This window comes from Strix uralensis, chromosome Z (assembly GCF_047716275.1).
Source record: "Strix uralensis isolate ZFMK-TIS-50842 chromosome Z, bStrUra1, whole genome shotgun sequence".
Classification (NCBI taxonomy): Eukaryota; Metazoa; Chordata; class Aves; order Strigiformes; family Strigidae; genus Strix; species Strix uralensis.
This window is the reverse complement of record NC_134012.1, coordinates 27,068,905-27,086,048: the sequence shown is the minus strand read 5'-3', so window position 1 is coordinate 27,086,048 and position 17,144 is coordinate 27,068,905. Positions and strand designations below refer to the sequence as shown.

The window sequence follows — 17,144 nt, the reverse complement described above, 5'->3', positions numbered from 1 at the left end:
TGACATTAAAAATACTGAGACTTATACAAAATATGCAATGCAAAATTTCTTTTGAAAAAAGAAAAACCACAAAAAGATAACAAAGGCAATCAGAACAAATTAGCTGGTTGTTTTCTGATCTTGATTACCAGACCAGAATAGGTCAGTGACCCAGACAGTTTACAATTTTATTTCTAACAGTTTGCAAAGAAATACATGCATGTTAAATGGGGGAAGTCTCCAGCAAACCTCCAGTACCATCATTAATCCTGAATTAGTTAACCCTCTCTAGAGATGAAACAAAAATGCCAGACCATTTCTCCTTGATCCAATTATTGATATTCTACAAAGTCCTATCAATGTACTAAGCAGTCCACCCAAATATTTTATTCAGCAAAAAATTAAAACCACAATAAATTCCAAAATAACTAAAGGGAAACTATAATGTTTTAGAAAAAGAGAAAAACAGCAAGTCTGTAGCATTAATAACATAAACCCTGTGAGATCATTTGTAATCTGAGGTAATATATGTGTGGAAGGAAAGGGAATCTTTATTATCACCAGGTATAGCTGAATCTTATGCCTGAGCAAAGTCTCTATGCTGTCATGCTATAAAATGTTTGAATGATAATAACATCTGATTCTACAATCATTTCAGATAAACAAGATCTCTGCATTCTGGAGCTAGGTCAAAAAAAACCCAGAAAAAAAGCACAGCCCAAAACAACCATAAACAATTGCTATACAGAAAAAAAAAAAAAAGCTTTCAGGTATACCTAATTTCTACATTTTAAACATATTTTGTAGAATATGAAGAAATCTAAGAACTTTCTTAGATTGCTAAAATACATAAACATTTAAGCTAGAAATTTTAACAGCTATCTAAGATCTTATGATTTCAGGAAAACTCCAATTCATTAGGCCCGCAAGGCTTGTAAAGTCTACTAAATACAGTATTCTTCAAATAAGCTCTCTATCCACCCCTCCCAAACCCCACAATACTCAAGTGTTTTACCTTTAGGTTTAACAGAATAGAACCCAATAGCCTCTCCTTTTTTCCACATGATCTTAGCATAGTCATTGCTACTGTGACAGAGAAATGGGATCTCATTTCTTTCCATTTCTTGTGTCCGATAGATAATTCGATTCAGAACATAGAGAACAATTCTCTCTCCAACAGACTCCACCTAAGGAAACACAGAAGAACATTTCAGAAGAGTGGTTAGATTAGTTAATACACATCAGGGACTTTATTTTTCAAAGTTGCCAGCTGCAGATGGAGTCAAGAAAAGCTGCAAGTGCTAAAGCAGGATGATGCTCTGCAGTCTGAGGGCAAAGAGGTGCTCAGAAGCCATAGCAACAGGTTAAGTATAAAGCACTACCATCAGGCAGAGGATATTTCACAACTCCAACATCACTCCTAATCCAATGGGTAAAAGCTCAGAGAAGTGCTGGGAGCGGGGTGGTGGGGGGACCGTTTTGATTTTCAGTCAAAACTAGTTTTGGATTTAAGAAACATTCAAACAGCAGTACACCAGCCTGAGAATTCCCAGGCTAGCAGGTAATTGGAGTCCTGCAAAGGAGAAATGATGATCCTCACAGGGTAGTACGACTTGGCACACTCAATCACTGCTGATAGTGGCAGACAACAGGATACAATGTAGTGAAAGAACTAGTTACAACAGTTTCTGTGGCATGAAACAGGAACCAGTACTCTCTTCTCTGTTCTGCTGGGTTCCTTTTACATATGAAATTTAAGTTCACCACTATCCTTCCCGCTGTGAAGGACAAACGAAGGAACCACGATCTCTTCCCAATGCCTAGTCTCAGCTACCCTACCTGTAAGAGATTCAGCTTTCCTGATTTAATCAGCATGGATAGCACATGGAAAACAAGGCTACATGCCAAATTCTCTATAGTAAATTAAAAGATATAAAAATGAAAGATAAATGCCCAGATTCCATGAGTACACGCTAATTGCACTCCTGGAAAAATACAGATTTCCAGTTCTGGAACAAACAAAACTTCATGTTACATAGTAACATAACAAAGGTCAGTGACGAGAAACAAAGCAGATACCATGCAACTTACTTTCCCAAACCTCATGTATTGCCACGGCAAGCCAGCAGCTCCAACTTGCCTATCAAACAGGTTCCCAACAATATTTCTATTTTACTAGTCTCCTGATCAGACAATGATACTATGCACCACTCTACTAAGACATTTCAGTACAACCAGACACACAATGTTCTAAAGAGCAAAGAAAAAACTCTTAACATCATTAATATCTAAATAGCTTACATATGAAGTTACTGTATGAGAGCCACTTTTGCTCTCGGTGCTATATTTACAACCAAGTTCCCTTTCCCCTAATACCTATTCCTCTACTCCCATTGACCTTGCTTTTGACTTGAAACAGCCAACTCATTTCTGAATGAAATGAAAGCATGTAACATCTTACACACTAGCTATTTGCCATTACTTGCCATTATCTTGAATGATAAGAATAATTGCTAGGTGAGTGTTGGAGCACTTTACCTTGTGAAGCCCCTGTCTAGTCGTAACAGATGTTCTCAGAATGTCATCAACTGACCACCACTGATTAGCAAGATACAGGGCTACAGCTTGAAAGAAACAAGTGGAAATAAAAAGTTAGTGAGTCTTACCATTCCAAAAGAAGCATAGTCATTAAAGCTTCTAAACAACTAGGAATAACACTGTAGTAACCAAGTTAAGCATCTTCTAGTTGGCACTATATTAATGCAGCTCTTACTACCTGTACTGGGTCTGGCTGAGCTGGAATTGGTTTTCCCCTATAGCAGCCCTCATGGTGCTGTGTTTTATGTTGGGAGCTGGCAGGGTGTTGATAGCACACTGGTGTTGTGGATACTGCTGAGTAGTGCTTACACAGCACCAAGGCTCTGTCTGACATTTTCCCCCACAGTGGGACGGGGTGGGCAAGATCTTGGGAGGGGACACAACCAGGACAGCTGACCCGAACTGACCAAAGGGATATTCCAGACCATATGACATCTGCTCAGTATAAAGCTGGGAGAAAGGAGGAAGGGGGTGGGGTCTCGCTTGGTCCTCCGAGGCAACCACTATGTGTATTGGAGCCCTGCTTCCTGAGAAGGCCCAACATCGCCTGTTCATGGGAAGTAGAGAATAAATCTGTTTTCTTTTTTGCTTCTGTGCGCAGACCTTTGCTTCGCTTTGCTTATATTAAAACTGCTTTTGTTTTACCCACAAGGGTTAGTGGGGTTTTTTTTTTTCCTATCTTATTTTCTTTCCCCTCTTTGCCTGTTGAGAAAAAAAGGGGGAAGGGGGGGGAAGTGATAGAGCGCCTTGGTGGGAACCTGGCATTTAGCCAAGGTCAAACCACCACAGTCTTTTTTGGCGCCCAACGTGGGGCAAGGCAACGGCAGTTTTAATTGTGCTATAGCTATAGCAGTTATTAAGCGACAAGCTTTGTGCTGGTCATGGGTTTGTTGATTGCGCTGCTTATCTTTATTTTGCTAAGCTCGGGAACATGCTGGAAGAAATTGGGAACATCACAGGTGGTTTTATTCTGCAGGCTCCCAAGGTACTTATTCACCCTTATGTTAGCTCTTTGATACTGTTCATTAATGCTATTCGCTATTGTGGGTTGTGTGGAGCTCCGTATGTTTTTGGTGTAAGAGAAGGTAAATTTTGGGTGAGCCAATACCAAAATGTGCCCTGAGGCGGCCTGTCCCTGGGTGGCAGGGGGAGTGGAAGGATTTGGGCAGATTCCTAGGATGGTTATCACCTCCCGTAGCCTGGGATCTTACCCCTGAACAGGCAAGCAACCCCACACAATTGACACAACACCTGATAGAAGGGTACCTTGCCTATCCCAGTGAAAATCGGCAACTTCTAGCGCTGTACTGGGGCCTGGACTATGCTTATCGAGCTGTAGTTCAGTACTCTCAAAGGACTGTGGATGAGATGGGAACTCAAACAACAATGACAAGAGCAGAGATTGCCCCAGTAGTAAAAAAGATACAATGGACTGTTGAAGACTATGTTGAGAGCATTGGACAATGGGGGATGGAAGCACTGGGATATAAATTTAGCAGAAGCCACTTGACTAACTAACATCAGAGGATCTGTTAACTGTCCTGGTCCTGTCCAAAGAAAACCCCTTCACACTGTGGGAGGAGATAAGGTCCCTGTAGTACACACAGCAAAATGGCTGGGGAAGGCAGTGTGGATTGCTCCTCCTTTGGGAAAAGGCAAGCCCACTCGTGGGATTGTTTTTGCTCAGGGACCTGGATGTACTTGGTGGGTAATGCGGGAGGATGGGGCTACTCAGTGTGTGCCTCAAGGACATTTAACCTTGGGGGGAAAATAATCTGTGGGATGAGTTGTATGTTGCAGGAAGTGATGGAGGAAGTAGGAACGATGAAGAGTGAACCAGACACGTGCAATGATCACCCAAACCTAGCTGGTACTGGAGTCCAACAGGTACTGCTCCTGTCCTGAACATCCATCTTGACAGATGGGAGCCAAGTCAATGAACATCTGGAGGAGTGAAGAAAGTTTATGGAATGGATAAATGAGTATTATGTGGGACCTGGGCATAACGTAAATGGTATGGAATAAGGGGTGGAGACTGTACTGGGTCTGGCTGAGCTGGAATTGGTTTTCCCCTATAGCAGCCCTCATGGTGCTGTGTTTTATGTTGGGAGCTGGCAGGGTGTTGATAGCACACTGGTGTTGTGGATACTGCTGAGTAGTGCTTACACAGCACCAAGGCTCTTTCTGACATCTTCCCCCACAGTGGGACGGGGTGGGCAAGATCTTGGGAGGGGACACAACCAGGACAGCTGACCCGAACTGACCAAAGGGATATTCCAGACCATATGACATCTGCTCAAGTATAAAACTGAGAAAAAGGAGGAAGTGGGTGGGGTCACCCTTGGTCCTCCAAGGCAACCACTATGTGTATTGGAGCCCTGCTTCCTGAGAAGGCCTGACATCGCCTGTTCATGGGAAGTAGAAAATAAATCTCTTTTCTTTTTTGCTTCCATGTGCGGACCTTTGCTTCACTTTGCTTATATTAAAACTGCTTTTGTTTTACCCACAAGGGTTGGGGTTTTTTTTTCCCCCTATCTTATTTTCTTTCCCCTCTTTGCCTATTGAGAAAAAAGGGGGAAGGGGTGGAAGTGACAGAGCGACTTGGTTGGTACCTGGCATTTAGCCAAAGTCAAACCACCACACTACCATAGCACAACAAATGTGCTAAACACCCCCCCATATGCAATGCTCCCTAGTCCAAAACTTGTTTGAAAACTGAGAACAATAAAACCAAGTGCAGATTTTGGGCAGTATGATACACAGAAACTGTCCTTCAGACACAAGCACTATTCTTCACCATTGTGCTCTAGCACCTCCTTCCACTAAAAAATGGGCCTGCCAAGAAGAGTCACATTCATACACGTACTTTAGTTTTGGGTTGTTAATGGATATTGTTATTGAAACTGTGAAAGTGTTAGGGACTCAGACAAATGTAAAAAGGCTGATGGCCATGTGATTAGCAGTTAGGAAGAGTTTGATCTATGGGCATTTGTGCAAACTTAGCAATCATATACATGGCATTAAATGGAAAGAGAAGGAAACATGGAGGGCTAGAAGGGAAGGGAGAAAGGGAGAAAACCCCCAGACAAACAGTGAGATGTCATCTTAGCCAAAGCTATGTTTGTACCTAAAGCTAAAGACAAATTTACACTTGATGCTGATCAATCACTGCTAATAAAGAGTATCTAAATTAATCAGCAAATTAATGGATTCTAGGAAAGCTCAATAAATTCCTTTTGGAGAGTTGAGGTGTACATGAAGAGGTCAAGAGATACATGTTGTACTTGGATTCAGATAAGCACCATGTCATTTTGCTACATATTTTCTGAATTCAGTGGGTCCAGTTCTACTCTGATTAATGTGCAAAGTTTTATCACTTGTATATGAATCCACAACAAAAATAGTATGGGGACAAGAACACAGTGAACAACAAATGCAAAATTGTTCAAGTTATGAGCTACACTAGCATGGAATGAGCACAGGCCTGGTTACATGTATTGTCACAGGAAAGATACAGCAACACAGAGAATAAAATCTTAAAATGAAACCTGTAAGTGAGTCCCTTGGTGCAAACAAACCAAGAACTTTGTGCGTCTGTTCTTCACCATAAAGAGGAACGAAGCCCACAGTTCCCAATTTAATAATAACCTGAAATGAGAATGTACAATACTTAATAGACTCTTGCTAAAACAACATTATAAAATATACAGAGAATGTTTAGCAGGGTAAGCAAGATGAATGTTGAAAACCAAGTACTTAACTATAAAGGACAAGCATCAGACACTGGCCCTTACTTTAGGCATTTCTTCCTAAAGACAGACTACATTATAAGAGCTCTGACCATCAAGCTCTGACAGAGTTAGCTACAATAATTTATACTGTTACAGCTCTCTGCTGTCAGCAGTTTGCATTTATGTGCACAACTGAAGTAAGTCGTGCAAAGAGCCAGCAGTATGTTCACTTCAACTTTCCCACCTATGCAAGCTGTCAAAGACAACAGAAGAATGAGGCAGGCAGTCAAGCACAGAAACAACTGCCCAGCAAAACTGCTGTTTGTTAACATGAGCCCTACTGTGCTACAGTGGGAAGGCTGGATTCAAAAGAATTTTCTTCCCTTAAATTACACACATTTTAGAAATTCCAAAGTTGTGTGCTTGATTTCCCTTCAGGAACAACATGAGAAGGGTCAAATCAACCCACCTTTCAGGAAGTGACTACCTTTGTGGAAATGCATTTTGATCTTTAAATTCACATTTTCAATATTTAATTAACGCATAAAAACTAGACAGACAGTAATGGTGTGGTAAATAGACTTGCTTAGCCAATTCAAGAAGATTATGATATACTATGCCACAAATGAGGATGTTAATGCAAACAAATATTTAGGCATACAGCACCTGCAGAAATGCAGGAAAGTACTCAAGACTCTGCTTCTGCCAAGAAATCTGCAGCACTGACCTTTTGTTCACACAGAGAATCCTCTCAGGTAACTTACTTTTCATTAAAACTATACACCATTGCTTTTATTAGTACTAGTTATAATAGAAATGTTCACCTAGACGCAACCAATATTGATCAACTTATCATGCAAGAATTACTTGTAAAATTATTGAAATTTGCTTATCAAGAATAGAACCCAACCATGAAGGACGCTTAACAGATACAAAAAGAGCCAGTTAACTTCAGTAAAACATGAACCCCTTAGTTATGATGACTTAGTTATGATGACTTAGTTATGATTTTTGTGACTGCATGAGTTAGTGCTTTTTAGGGAACAGTTTGACTCATCAGTTGAAATTTTAAGGTTTTTTAAAAATTGCTTAATGCATACAGATCCATTGCCTAGAAGCGGCATAGCCACTGATGCCCAGATTTAAACCCTATTACAGAATGAAAAAAAGTAGAGCTTAACACAAACAGTAATTTGGAAAATACAAAAGCTTTGCCAAAATAATTATGTAATTCAATATTTATGGACAGGATACTGTAAATCTTTTAAATCTACACGTATATCAAGAAAACTGGGACTAAGGTATTTGCTGGTTCTTACTTTGCCGTGGTCTGGCAGAAACAAGAATTCAGAATGGTTTGGATCCTGATGCCGAAGGTCAGACAAGTAGCCCTCTGCTGAGCTCTCCAAGTCCTCATGACTGCAGGTGTTCAACATATCCACAGGGAATGACATCCTCTTGAGAAACAAGCAACACTATTACCGTAAGTAGTTTGAGAGATATGATGCACAGTTTATCACATATTCCTACTAAACATGTAATTAAGATTACTGAGTACCCACCTTCTGCTACTCTCTAGAGTCCTCTATATCCAAGCCAGAAAGGAGAAATGCTCCAGACATTTCATTAGGATGGTGCCTATTAACACCCAGTCTCTAAAACAGTACATGAACCTAGTCTGTGTTTGTAAGCAGAAAAGGATAGGTTTAGCCTACAGATCCCTCTAGACCCAAACGTGGCAGATTTCCATACAAGCCCCTTGTTTGCAGCACATGTACAATAGGCCACATGCTGCCTTGAGGTGGCAGGCTCAGTTAATCTCCCTGATGTTTTTGAGGCCACAGATTAAGCAGTAAGTGTCCAGTCAAACAAAAAGTAAACAGCCCAAAACATAACAACAATAAAGAGCATTTATTTTGAAGATTTTGCATTTAAATCCATCTCTGATGGAACCAAAGCATTGTTCAGAACTTCTCTCAACAACTGGCCAGTTAGTGTGCCTACCAGGTGGTTGTTTCCAAAAGCATTTCAACTGTGAACAGGAGATACTACAAACTCATAAAAACAAGAGCCCACAAAAGACTAAAGAGACACTTGAAGGTGAGAAGACAAAAACTAAAGCACTGAAGACCAACCACAGTGGCAATAGCTCCTTGAAAGCTCTTAGATTCAAATATTCCTTGTCAAAGCAGTGTCAAATTAAGATGAACAAGAGCTCCTGAAATCCACAGTGTGCTCTTCAGCTAAGGCTCTTCCAGTTCTATAGAACTATACACACAAACAGACCTCTCGGCTCCTTTCAAGCTACGGCCCAAATTTTCATAAGCATGAGCTACCACAAGCTCATGAGAACCTGTTCTGGAGGAACATAGGAATCTCTTGATGTGTGCCATTCAGGTTGCAGGAACTCATCACCCAGCTCTCAAAACCACAACACTCTTCACAGTGGGTTTACGATTCCTAGTCTCCACTATGGAGTCTTTCTTAAAAATTTTATTTTAAACCCTAGTCCCCAATTTTTTCCTTTATCTCCAGCCCCTTTCCTTTAACCCACAAGTCAGTATTCTACTGACACAGGTAAATCCAAAGCAAAAGAACTTTATTTCAACTCACCCAGTAGCAATTAAAAAGTCTGCATTTTAAAAGCTTTTTAACAGCAAGAATATACTGCTATTAAGTTGCCTGAATAGATGACACTGCCTCTTCTACAAAAGAGATTTTTTTTTTCCTGTTAAAGTTGAAAAACAAACTTGGACAGGACTTCATTGGCATTTACAACTGTTAACTTTAATGCTTTTGCTGATGAAAACACTAATGTCTTCCATGAATGCTACTGTTTGAACACATACACACATTCCCCACAGCCATTTCCGTTCAAATTCAGCTCATTCCTTTCCCTTATCTGTTATTTGGATATTCTCTTGCCTCCTCTTCCAGTCTCCCACATTTCTCCTCCTATTGCTCACTGTCCCTTTCAGATGCTTAGCTGGATCTCTTAATTCTCCACCTGTTTCTGTCCACCTTCCAGCTGCCCTTGCTAACAGGACAGAGGGAGAAAAGAGACACCTGACACCAGCCAACTCCATTTGCTCCTCCTGTTTGCAAAAGAAGGGACTTCAAGAGCCAAAGGTGAGGTATGTGTCTTTGAATGCAGCAGCAATGCACAGCAGCCAGAGGAGCTGCTGTCAGGTTAGAAATTCATCCACTGTTGGTCTCCTCACCTCTAGCAGATATGGTTTACCCACCTGTATTACAGTTCTGAAACACACCAGCAATACTGTAGTACACAACGGACTAGCTTGGTATAAGTATGTTGCAAGAGGAACAGAAAGAGAGGTGAAGTGTGAGATTATATGTCACTGCTTCTATAGGAGGATGAGGCTTTATCACCTAGTTACCTGCAACAGGACAGGTAAATTCTGCTTTAAGGGAATACAGACACATGAAAAACACTACATTTCATCTTCTGCATGCTGGTAGAAAAAGGAAACCCCCCTCCACTATTAAAGAAATACCTAAGTGCTTGGATAACTCTGAGAATAACAGATAAATTGAGCTGAGCTTTTGTTATTACATGACAAACAGACAAGCAAGCCACAAGCTACAACTGAAAGCCTCTAGGTAATAATTCCTGACATTTTTTTAGAATAAAATAATGCAAGACCAAAGCAGAAAACATGTAATAAGAAATTCAGTAGATATCTGAGTTCCAACAACTACACCACTACGAGAATAAAAGCAACAACCACATCTTTGCTTATAAGCAAAAAAGACAAAAAAGTCTTTTCTGCTGATTAATAAATTCACTGAGTTACCCTCAAAATCATTCAAAGACCTCCTTTCTGTTTAGTTGTTTGGGTTACTTAATATTATAACAGTTTGATTTTTATCCACTTATATTAGTCACTTTTGACTTTTCATCTTATATCATTTACAGAGAATGGGTTATGCAGAAAAAAAACAATACAGAGCAATCTTCAAGATTGAACCAAAGAAAACCTACTCAGCATCCCTGCTAAATAACCATCTATTATTTGTACCATGCAGTAGATTAGACATGTAAAGTGACAAGCCCTCAAACACTTGAGGTAATGTCTCCATGTTGATGAGATCAGAAATATCTCACAACAAATTCACTAGATCCCTGAAGAAATCAGTAACTATACACTGAAAGTTATCAAGTTACATTAAAAGCATTAAACAGGTAACAAAAGAAGAATGTCCCATGCCAATCTACAGCACAGCATAAGGAAGTAGTTCAACAGTCCAAACGCAAGCATCTTCATTTTGAAAGGCAAAATAACCTACCAAAGACAAACCAAATGACTTCCAACAGCAATAAATCAATACATTTCCCTCACAAAAACACAACTGGCTTGTCAGCATCTTAAAGTAAAAGTACAGATGGCTCCACATCTAGCCAATCTCAAGTAATGCAGGAGAGAGAAAAAGGGAAGGAGAAAATAGCTTTTCAGTTTTACTTGACAAAAGCATTACACATTTTTCTCCAAAGAGCCAGCAGGAACAGAACAGGTCTCTAGCACACAGTCTCTCATGCCCCTTTTTGTTGCTCTAAGCCTCTATGTGTTGCATGACTGTAAAACTGTCAGGTCAAATCCTTGTCACACATTGTGGAAGCGTGCTCTGCTCATGGGGTACCACTCCCATTGGTTAGCAAACTGTCAGGCTGACCAAGCACACGTGATGTAGCCTTAAGCAACCAAACTCATCATGACCATTTGTACAAAAGGCGTATTAGAAGTGTATGTTTGGGAGGGTATAAAATTTATTTTTTAAATGAGGCAAATTACACTTTTCGTATTTCAAGAAAATAAATCTTACACTCATAACCACATCATTTTACTATTAAAGATTGTACATAATACACTCACATGAGCGACATTTGCTTTAATGTGGAATCATATGACTTTCCTCCTTGTCAACATTATGCAAGCTACTATGCGTGAAAAGCCACATCCTTTCTTAGGAACAGCTGCAGCACCAGAGGGTAACAGAGATCAATTCAAGGAACACCAACAAAAAACACATTTAATTGGATGAGTGAACACATTCCTGTGCAACTGGGGCAGTTGCTTATTCATAAAATCTTTATTACTATAAGCATTAAGGTTAAAAAAAATTTAAATGTGGAATAAGTGGCCAACATCACAAATTGTTTAGTTATAAATTATAGCTGAAAGCCCTAGTTTATCTTAGAAGTGCATGAAGGGGAGATGCATAGTACATGCAGCTTCCAGCTCACACACATGGATTCCAGCAGGAATGGAGAGATCTGTTCATCCCCTCGCACACCCTCAATACTGAGTGCCACAAAATAGCAGAAAGATAAGTCAAAAGCTATATTGTTTCTTAGCATGTCAGAGGGCTTAAATACAGCTTAAAACTGGTTTTGGGTGCCTTTATCTTAGGGGAACTGAAGCCTAAGTGGTTAGGCTGCCAGCCAAGGATTTAGAAGAATCAGGATGAATTTCCAGCTCTAGCACTGACATGTTACTTGATCTGCCTGAACTCCTCATCTACAAGATGCGAATAATCGTTACCTCAGAGACCAGTATGAGAAATACTTTACGGAGATCATGAGATACTAGAACACAAATTGTATCAAAACTTGACAAGTAGTGGAAGTAGACAATTGCTTACACAGCACAACTTAACTGCACAGCAAATTTTCCCTTTAATTAAAAAAAAAAAAAAAAAAATCACAATCCACCAAGGACTTTTCAACATAGAATAACTAGGACAGATAAACATGCCTAGTATAACAAATATATGCAAAACTAAATCAACAGCTACATAGCAGGTGCACAATCTTCAGATTTAAATTTGTGTTTAACAAACAATTATAATTTAATTTCCATGGGGAGTAGGGGGGTGTGGGTGTTCATTAAAATTTGAAGTTTAGAGAACAGACACAGGGGTGCTCAAACTATGACCTGCAGAACTCTTCTGCTAAACCAGGTCAACTAATCCAGCCCCAGCCCATAGGACACACATCAAGTCCAGTCCTGTGATGAAGTACTGATCTACTTGGACAAAAAGTAAACCACAGTAGTGCCTGACCTAAGCTTTAATCTATTTAAACAAGTGCTGAAGTATTGGATCACAGAACTCCTCAAGGACTGCCATGCATGTCTTATGAATCATCATGCACCTTGAACCAAGTTCTATCTTAAAAATACAATCCTACCATGATCTCCCAGACTAGCTATAAGACACATCTGGGGCAGCATCATGATGAGACATAAATAACTAATTATATTATCTCCATATATACACTAGATGCTGATGTTCCAGAGAAAAAGCCAGGAGTGCAGAAGTCCAAGCCATGCTCCAGAACCAGATCTGATGCACCAAACCAGCAATCATCTTCTCAGTCAAAGCAGCAGGAATATAATTTCTGGTTTGCTATGTTAGTCTCCCACCTTGCAATGTCCAGTTGCTGGTTTGGTGAAAGCTGTTAAACTACATAGAAGTAGGAAGAAAAATAAAAATTTTTACAAAGTGGTATTTTCAGTCTACTAGTTTCAACTACCAAAAAAAAAAGCATCACATCCACCACTTCTAAAATTGTTAAGTTCTACTAACACTAATTCTATTAACAGACAAATTACATAAATGTGTCTTTGCTTAGACTACCAGCTGTCACATACACAAAACATTTTCATTGCTTTTGTTTCTTCTTTATTCAACATCAAATACTTTAAATTGGGAGGGGTTGTTTTTAAATGTTTTTTCTTGTTTTATTCAAATACAGTCTGAAACATTTAAATAAGTAAAAAGGTTGTTCATCCTTTTCTAATATAAAAATAAGTACATTTTAAACCTGTGCTAAAATAATTAATCATTTAAATATGTATAGATAGTACCCGTCTGGTTTATTATGAGTCTTGTAGTTTGAGACAGAGAAAACCCATCCTGTAATTGACAGTTTAGACCATTATTGTAACCAAGCTTTTATGCTTTATAAATATCCCCATCTCTTAAAACTCTATTAATTTTAATTTGTAATGTAATGTACATACATCAACTGCAGAAGCAGTTTAGGAAAGTTTTTAGGACATTTTAGGAAAGGGAAGTTGTTTTTTAAACAATAGAGTATATATTATTTCTTGAAAAACATACAGGCTTGAAGAAGCAACAACAATATGCTATTTGATCTGCCACACTGAATAGACAACTCAAACCCTCCTCACTCAAATAACTACATATTTAGAGGTAGGTTTTCTTCACTTTTAATTCAAAAAGCTTGTTTTTGTATATTCCTAAGTGGTCTTCACACCATTATCTGCACCATAGCACTAAGGCATATAAATACTATTTCCCTGCAATGTGTTTTAGAGAATATAGACATGTCAATCTTAAATACAAGTTCGTGCCAACTCGATAAATTTGCTCTGGTTTCAGGTTTCTTTTTTTTCCTAAAAGGAAAAAAGTTTTGAATCAGCTTATGCAGCTCTGCTTTTCTATCAGAGGCACAAATCAAACCTGTTGATTTGAATGCAAGTAAACAAACAAAAATAAGCCTCTCCATTCATTTATTAGCCACCACAATTGAACTTTAATTTACTTGTGTAACACAGAATTATGAAATCTACATAAAGGATCTAACTCCTCAGCCCTGGTAATTGCAGTGGAACTCAGCAAGAGTTATGGTCAAAAGGTCTATGTGACTGGGTTCAAACAATCTCTTGTCAAATGAAACATGAACAAGGAAGGAAAAAAGAAAGAGTCCTCTACATTAATTATTTCTTAAATTGAAAATAAATCATGTAAATACTTTTTTTTTAAAGTTTGAAAAAAGTATATTAATTTCATTAAAATAAAATACCAGCTTCAAGTATCTAAAAGTTCATTCTACAATTAAATATATTCAGGATGTTCTAACATGTAATAAAAAAATTAACAGTTGGTAGGTCTAAAAGACTAAACTGTAACCAAGACGTACTAACATAAAAATAGATACTCTTAATGAAAGTATAAGCAGCAACATTAGAGAGTGCTTTTAATCAACAGGTGGTTAGATTTGCAGAAAACATGAACTCTGTTAACAACTACAAAATTATATGGCTAGCGGAAACAGGACAGAAAACTTACCAGTTATCAAAACTGAGGTGACAGTAGTACAAAAAGAACATATTATGCAACTTCACTCTCAAATCCACCTTAGGTAGGTAAGGTTCTTAAGCATATGCCTGATTAAGCACCTGTGTAACACCACTGGCATTTTGCTCAAGTGATTAAAATTAGGTATTTGATTACATAGCCTATTCAATCAGAGACTAAATTCTTAGATATACAAACTATCAACATGTTATTTACATTTTTTTTAAAGTCTCACATTTTAATGCGATTATCCGGTTTCTTGAAAAGCACTTTCTTCAGTAGAGAATTTTGGGAAATTAATATGCACAAGTGCTTCCTACAAGGAAAGTGTGCCAGAGATTTAGTAAATTAAAATTTTGTGTTTGAGACTACTCAGTCACAATTAATAAATCTGAAAAATTAGGTTTTCTTAAAGGAACCTTTCATGCCTTCCCTTTCTGTTTCTCAGAGTCAAGGTGAATATATCTATAGACAAAATGAAATCCATTCCAGTTGTGTTTGAAAATAATTGACATCTAAGAGACAGAAAAATAGGACTAAGTGGGATTATTACTTCCTGGATCCACCTCTCTGACATTTATCTGATCTCTCCTGTGCTCAGCACTCACTCTTCTTTCTAATCTCCCACTTTCCTGTATCTCCCCTTCACCACACAAGACAAACCTGATTAGGGTCTTAAATACCACCAAACCCCATATAGATACCCCTAATAAACCACCTCTCGTCACTGGTCTTTCTCCCTTCCATGCCGCAGCAGTTTAGAGCAGCTCTTTTGCAGTTCCACCCTCAGCTCCCTCTAATTTTGCTCCTTCACTTCATATCCCACAGCATCTGCTCTTAAAGGTCTTAAAGGCCTTCCTATAGTCCAGGACTTGTAGCTCACACTCCCTCCTCAGGTGGCTGGCTGGCCACCTTGGACACACCCAACCATACTGCTCTTGCTGATCTTCCACAACTCTGTGTCCCTAGGTTCACCTCCTGCTTCTCCAGGCACATCTTCATCAAGGCAATAAGATATGTCGCCTCTCTGATTTTCTGCAGCTTTATTTGCCACTTGCTATCAGAAGACCACCTAGTCCCACATGGTACCCATGTTTCTTGGCAACGTGTTCAGTTTTCAAATCTTCATACCTTCCTCTAACATTATCCCTCCAGTTTGGACAGGCCACCTCATAAATAGATCTAGTGATTTCAGAGACAAGAAGAAAAAAGAAAGCTCTTCTCTTGACCATACTTAGAAAAACCCCACTGAATCCATTTAGACTGCTAGTGGACTATCAAGCCTAATATAACTAACATAACACTGCAGTGAGACTGGTGTTGCAGTAACCCTATGTACACATTTGCATCTATTTTTAAAATGCTTGGTTGTGCTGACCTCTCCTCTATCCCCACAACTGAGGTGGACTTCAAAACTGCACAGATTAGATCAGCTGATTGCAGACACACCTTGGCACAGTCTAATAAGTTACTGCTTATCAGTCAAACAAGAGCAACTCTCTTTATGGCTGCTTTGAGAATACTACAAATGCAAATTCAAATGTGATGGTGACCATGGTTACTAACAGTGAGCAGCAGGTTATTAAGCTTTGCAATCATACCCTCCATACCCAAGGAGTTACTAAGACAGTGACCTGAGCTACAAGTATGCCACATGAAGTCTGTGGATGTCATGGCTTTGAGCTGAGGAGCTGTAGGAAATTCAAGGGTTAAGTAGTACTCAAGCTCTTTTTGCCCTTTTAAAATTATCTGTAGGTGTTTTTGTTGTTTTTGTTTTGCTTTTGAAGTCATTTGCAGGGAAGACCTACAACTAAGAAAGCAGCAATTGCCTTTGTTTTCTGGGTGATTCAAATGAAAATGCAGAAAGGGAGGTAGGAATTAACATGTGATCTTCCCAGGAGTATGAGTAAGTCAGAAATTAAACAGGGAAAGCAAATAAACAAGACTGCAACAGATCCCTGTCAGTCAACCCTAAAACTTTCTTGCAGAGCAGCCAGCACACAGAATTGAGAAGTTTCAGAGTCTGACTATATAGCACTATAGCCCATTTACAATAGCTTGAGGATCAGAATCCAGAAGTCAGCACTACAGTAAGTATAACATATTTGGAGAAGTAAGAATTTAAACCTTTCTGGAAAAATTGCAATTCTTAATCTGCAGTAAGGGAATAGACAACTATCTCCAACTGTTACTACAACTATCTTCAGAAGATGACAGATGGTTAAAAATACGGTCTTTAATAAAAGTGAATGTCGCACCTCAATTACTGTGTTTAGTATTGGGCCCCTCACTACAAAAAGGACATTGAATGACTCGAGCGTGTCCAGAGAAGGGCAACGAAGCTGGTGCAGGGTCTGGAGCACAGGTCATACGAGGAGCGGCTGAGGGAACTGGGGTTGTTTAGTCTGGAGAAGAGGAGGCTGAGGGGAGACCTCATTGCCCTCTACAACTACCTGAAAGGAGGTTGCAGAGAGCTGGGGATGACTCTCTTTAACGAACTAACAGTGATAGGACAAGAGGGAATGGCCTCAAGTTGCACCAGGGAAGGTTTAGACTAGATATCAGGAAGCATTTCTTTACAGAAGGGGTTGTTAGGCGTTGGAATGGGCTGCCCAGGGAGGTGGTGGAGTCCCCATCCCTGGAGGTGTTCAAGAGGCGGGTTGACATAGCACTTAGGGATATGGTGTAGTTGGGAACTGTCAGTGTGAGGTT

The 17,144-nt window shown here is 39.3% G+C and overlaps 1 protein-coding gene across 4 annotated transcripts in view; it reads right to left on the bottom strand.

The window, feature by feature from the left end:
* The window catches only part of FAM169A (family with sequence similarity 169 member A), a 37,605-nt gene that overhangs the window by 13,874 nt on the left and 6,587 nt on the right, over positions 1–17,144 (bottom strand). For 2 of the 4 annotated variants that reach the window (XM_074857017.1, XM_074857018.1), the window contains exons 2-5: positions 7,628–7,765; positions 6,126–6,225; positions 2,518–2,603; positions 995–1,166 (exon numbers count right to left, since the gene is read on the bottom strand). In XM_074857017.1, coding sequence (XP_074713118.1) covers positions 995–1,166; positions 2,518–2,603; positions 6,126–6,225; positions 7,628–7,765 — 496 coding nt within the window. Of the gene's footprint in view, positions 1–994; positions 1,167–2,517; positions 2,604–6,125; positions 6,226–7,627; positions 7,766–12,751; positions 12,792–13,195; positions 13,217–14,423; positions 14,632–17,144 lie in introns of those variants that run through there. The other 2 variants (XM_074857020.1, XM_074857019.1) reach the window with 2 other exon arrangements.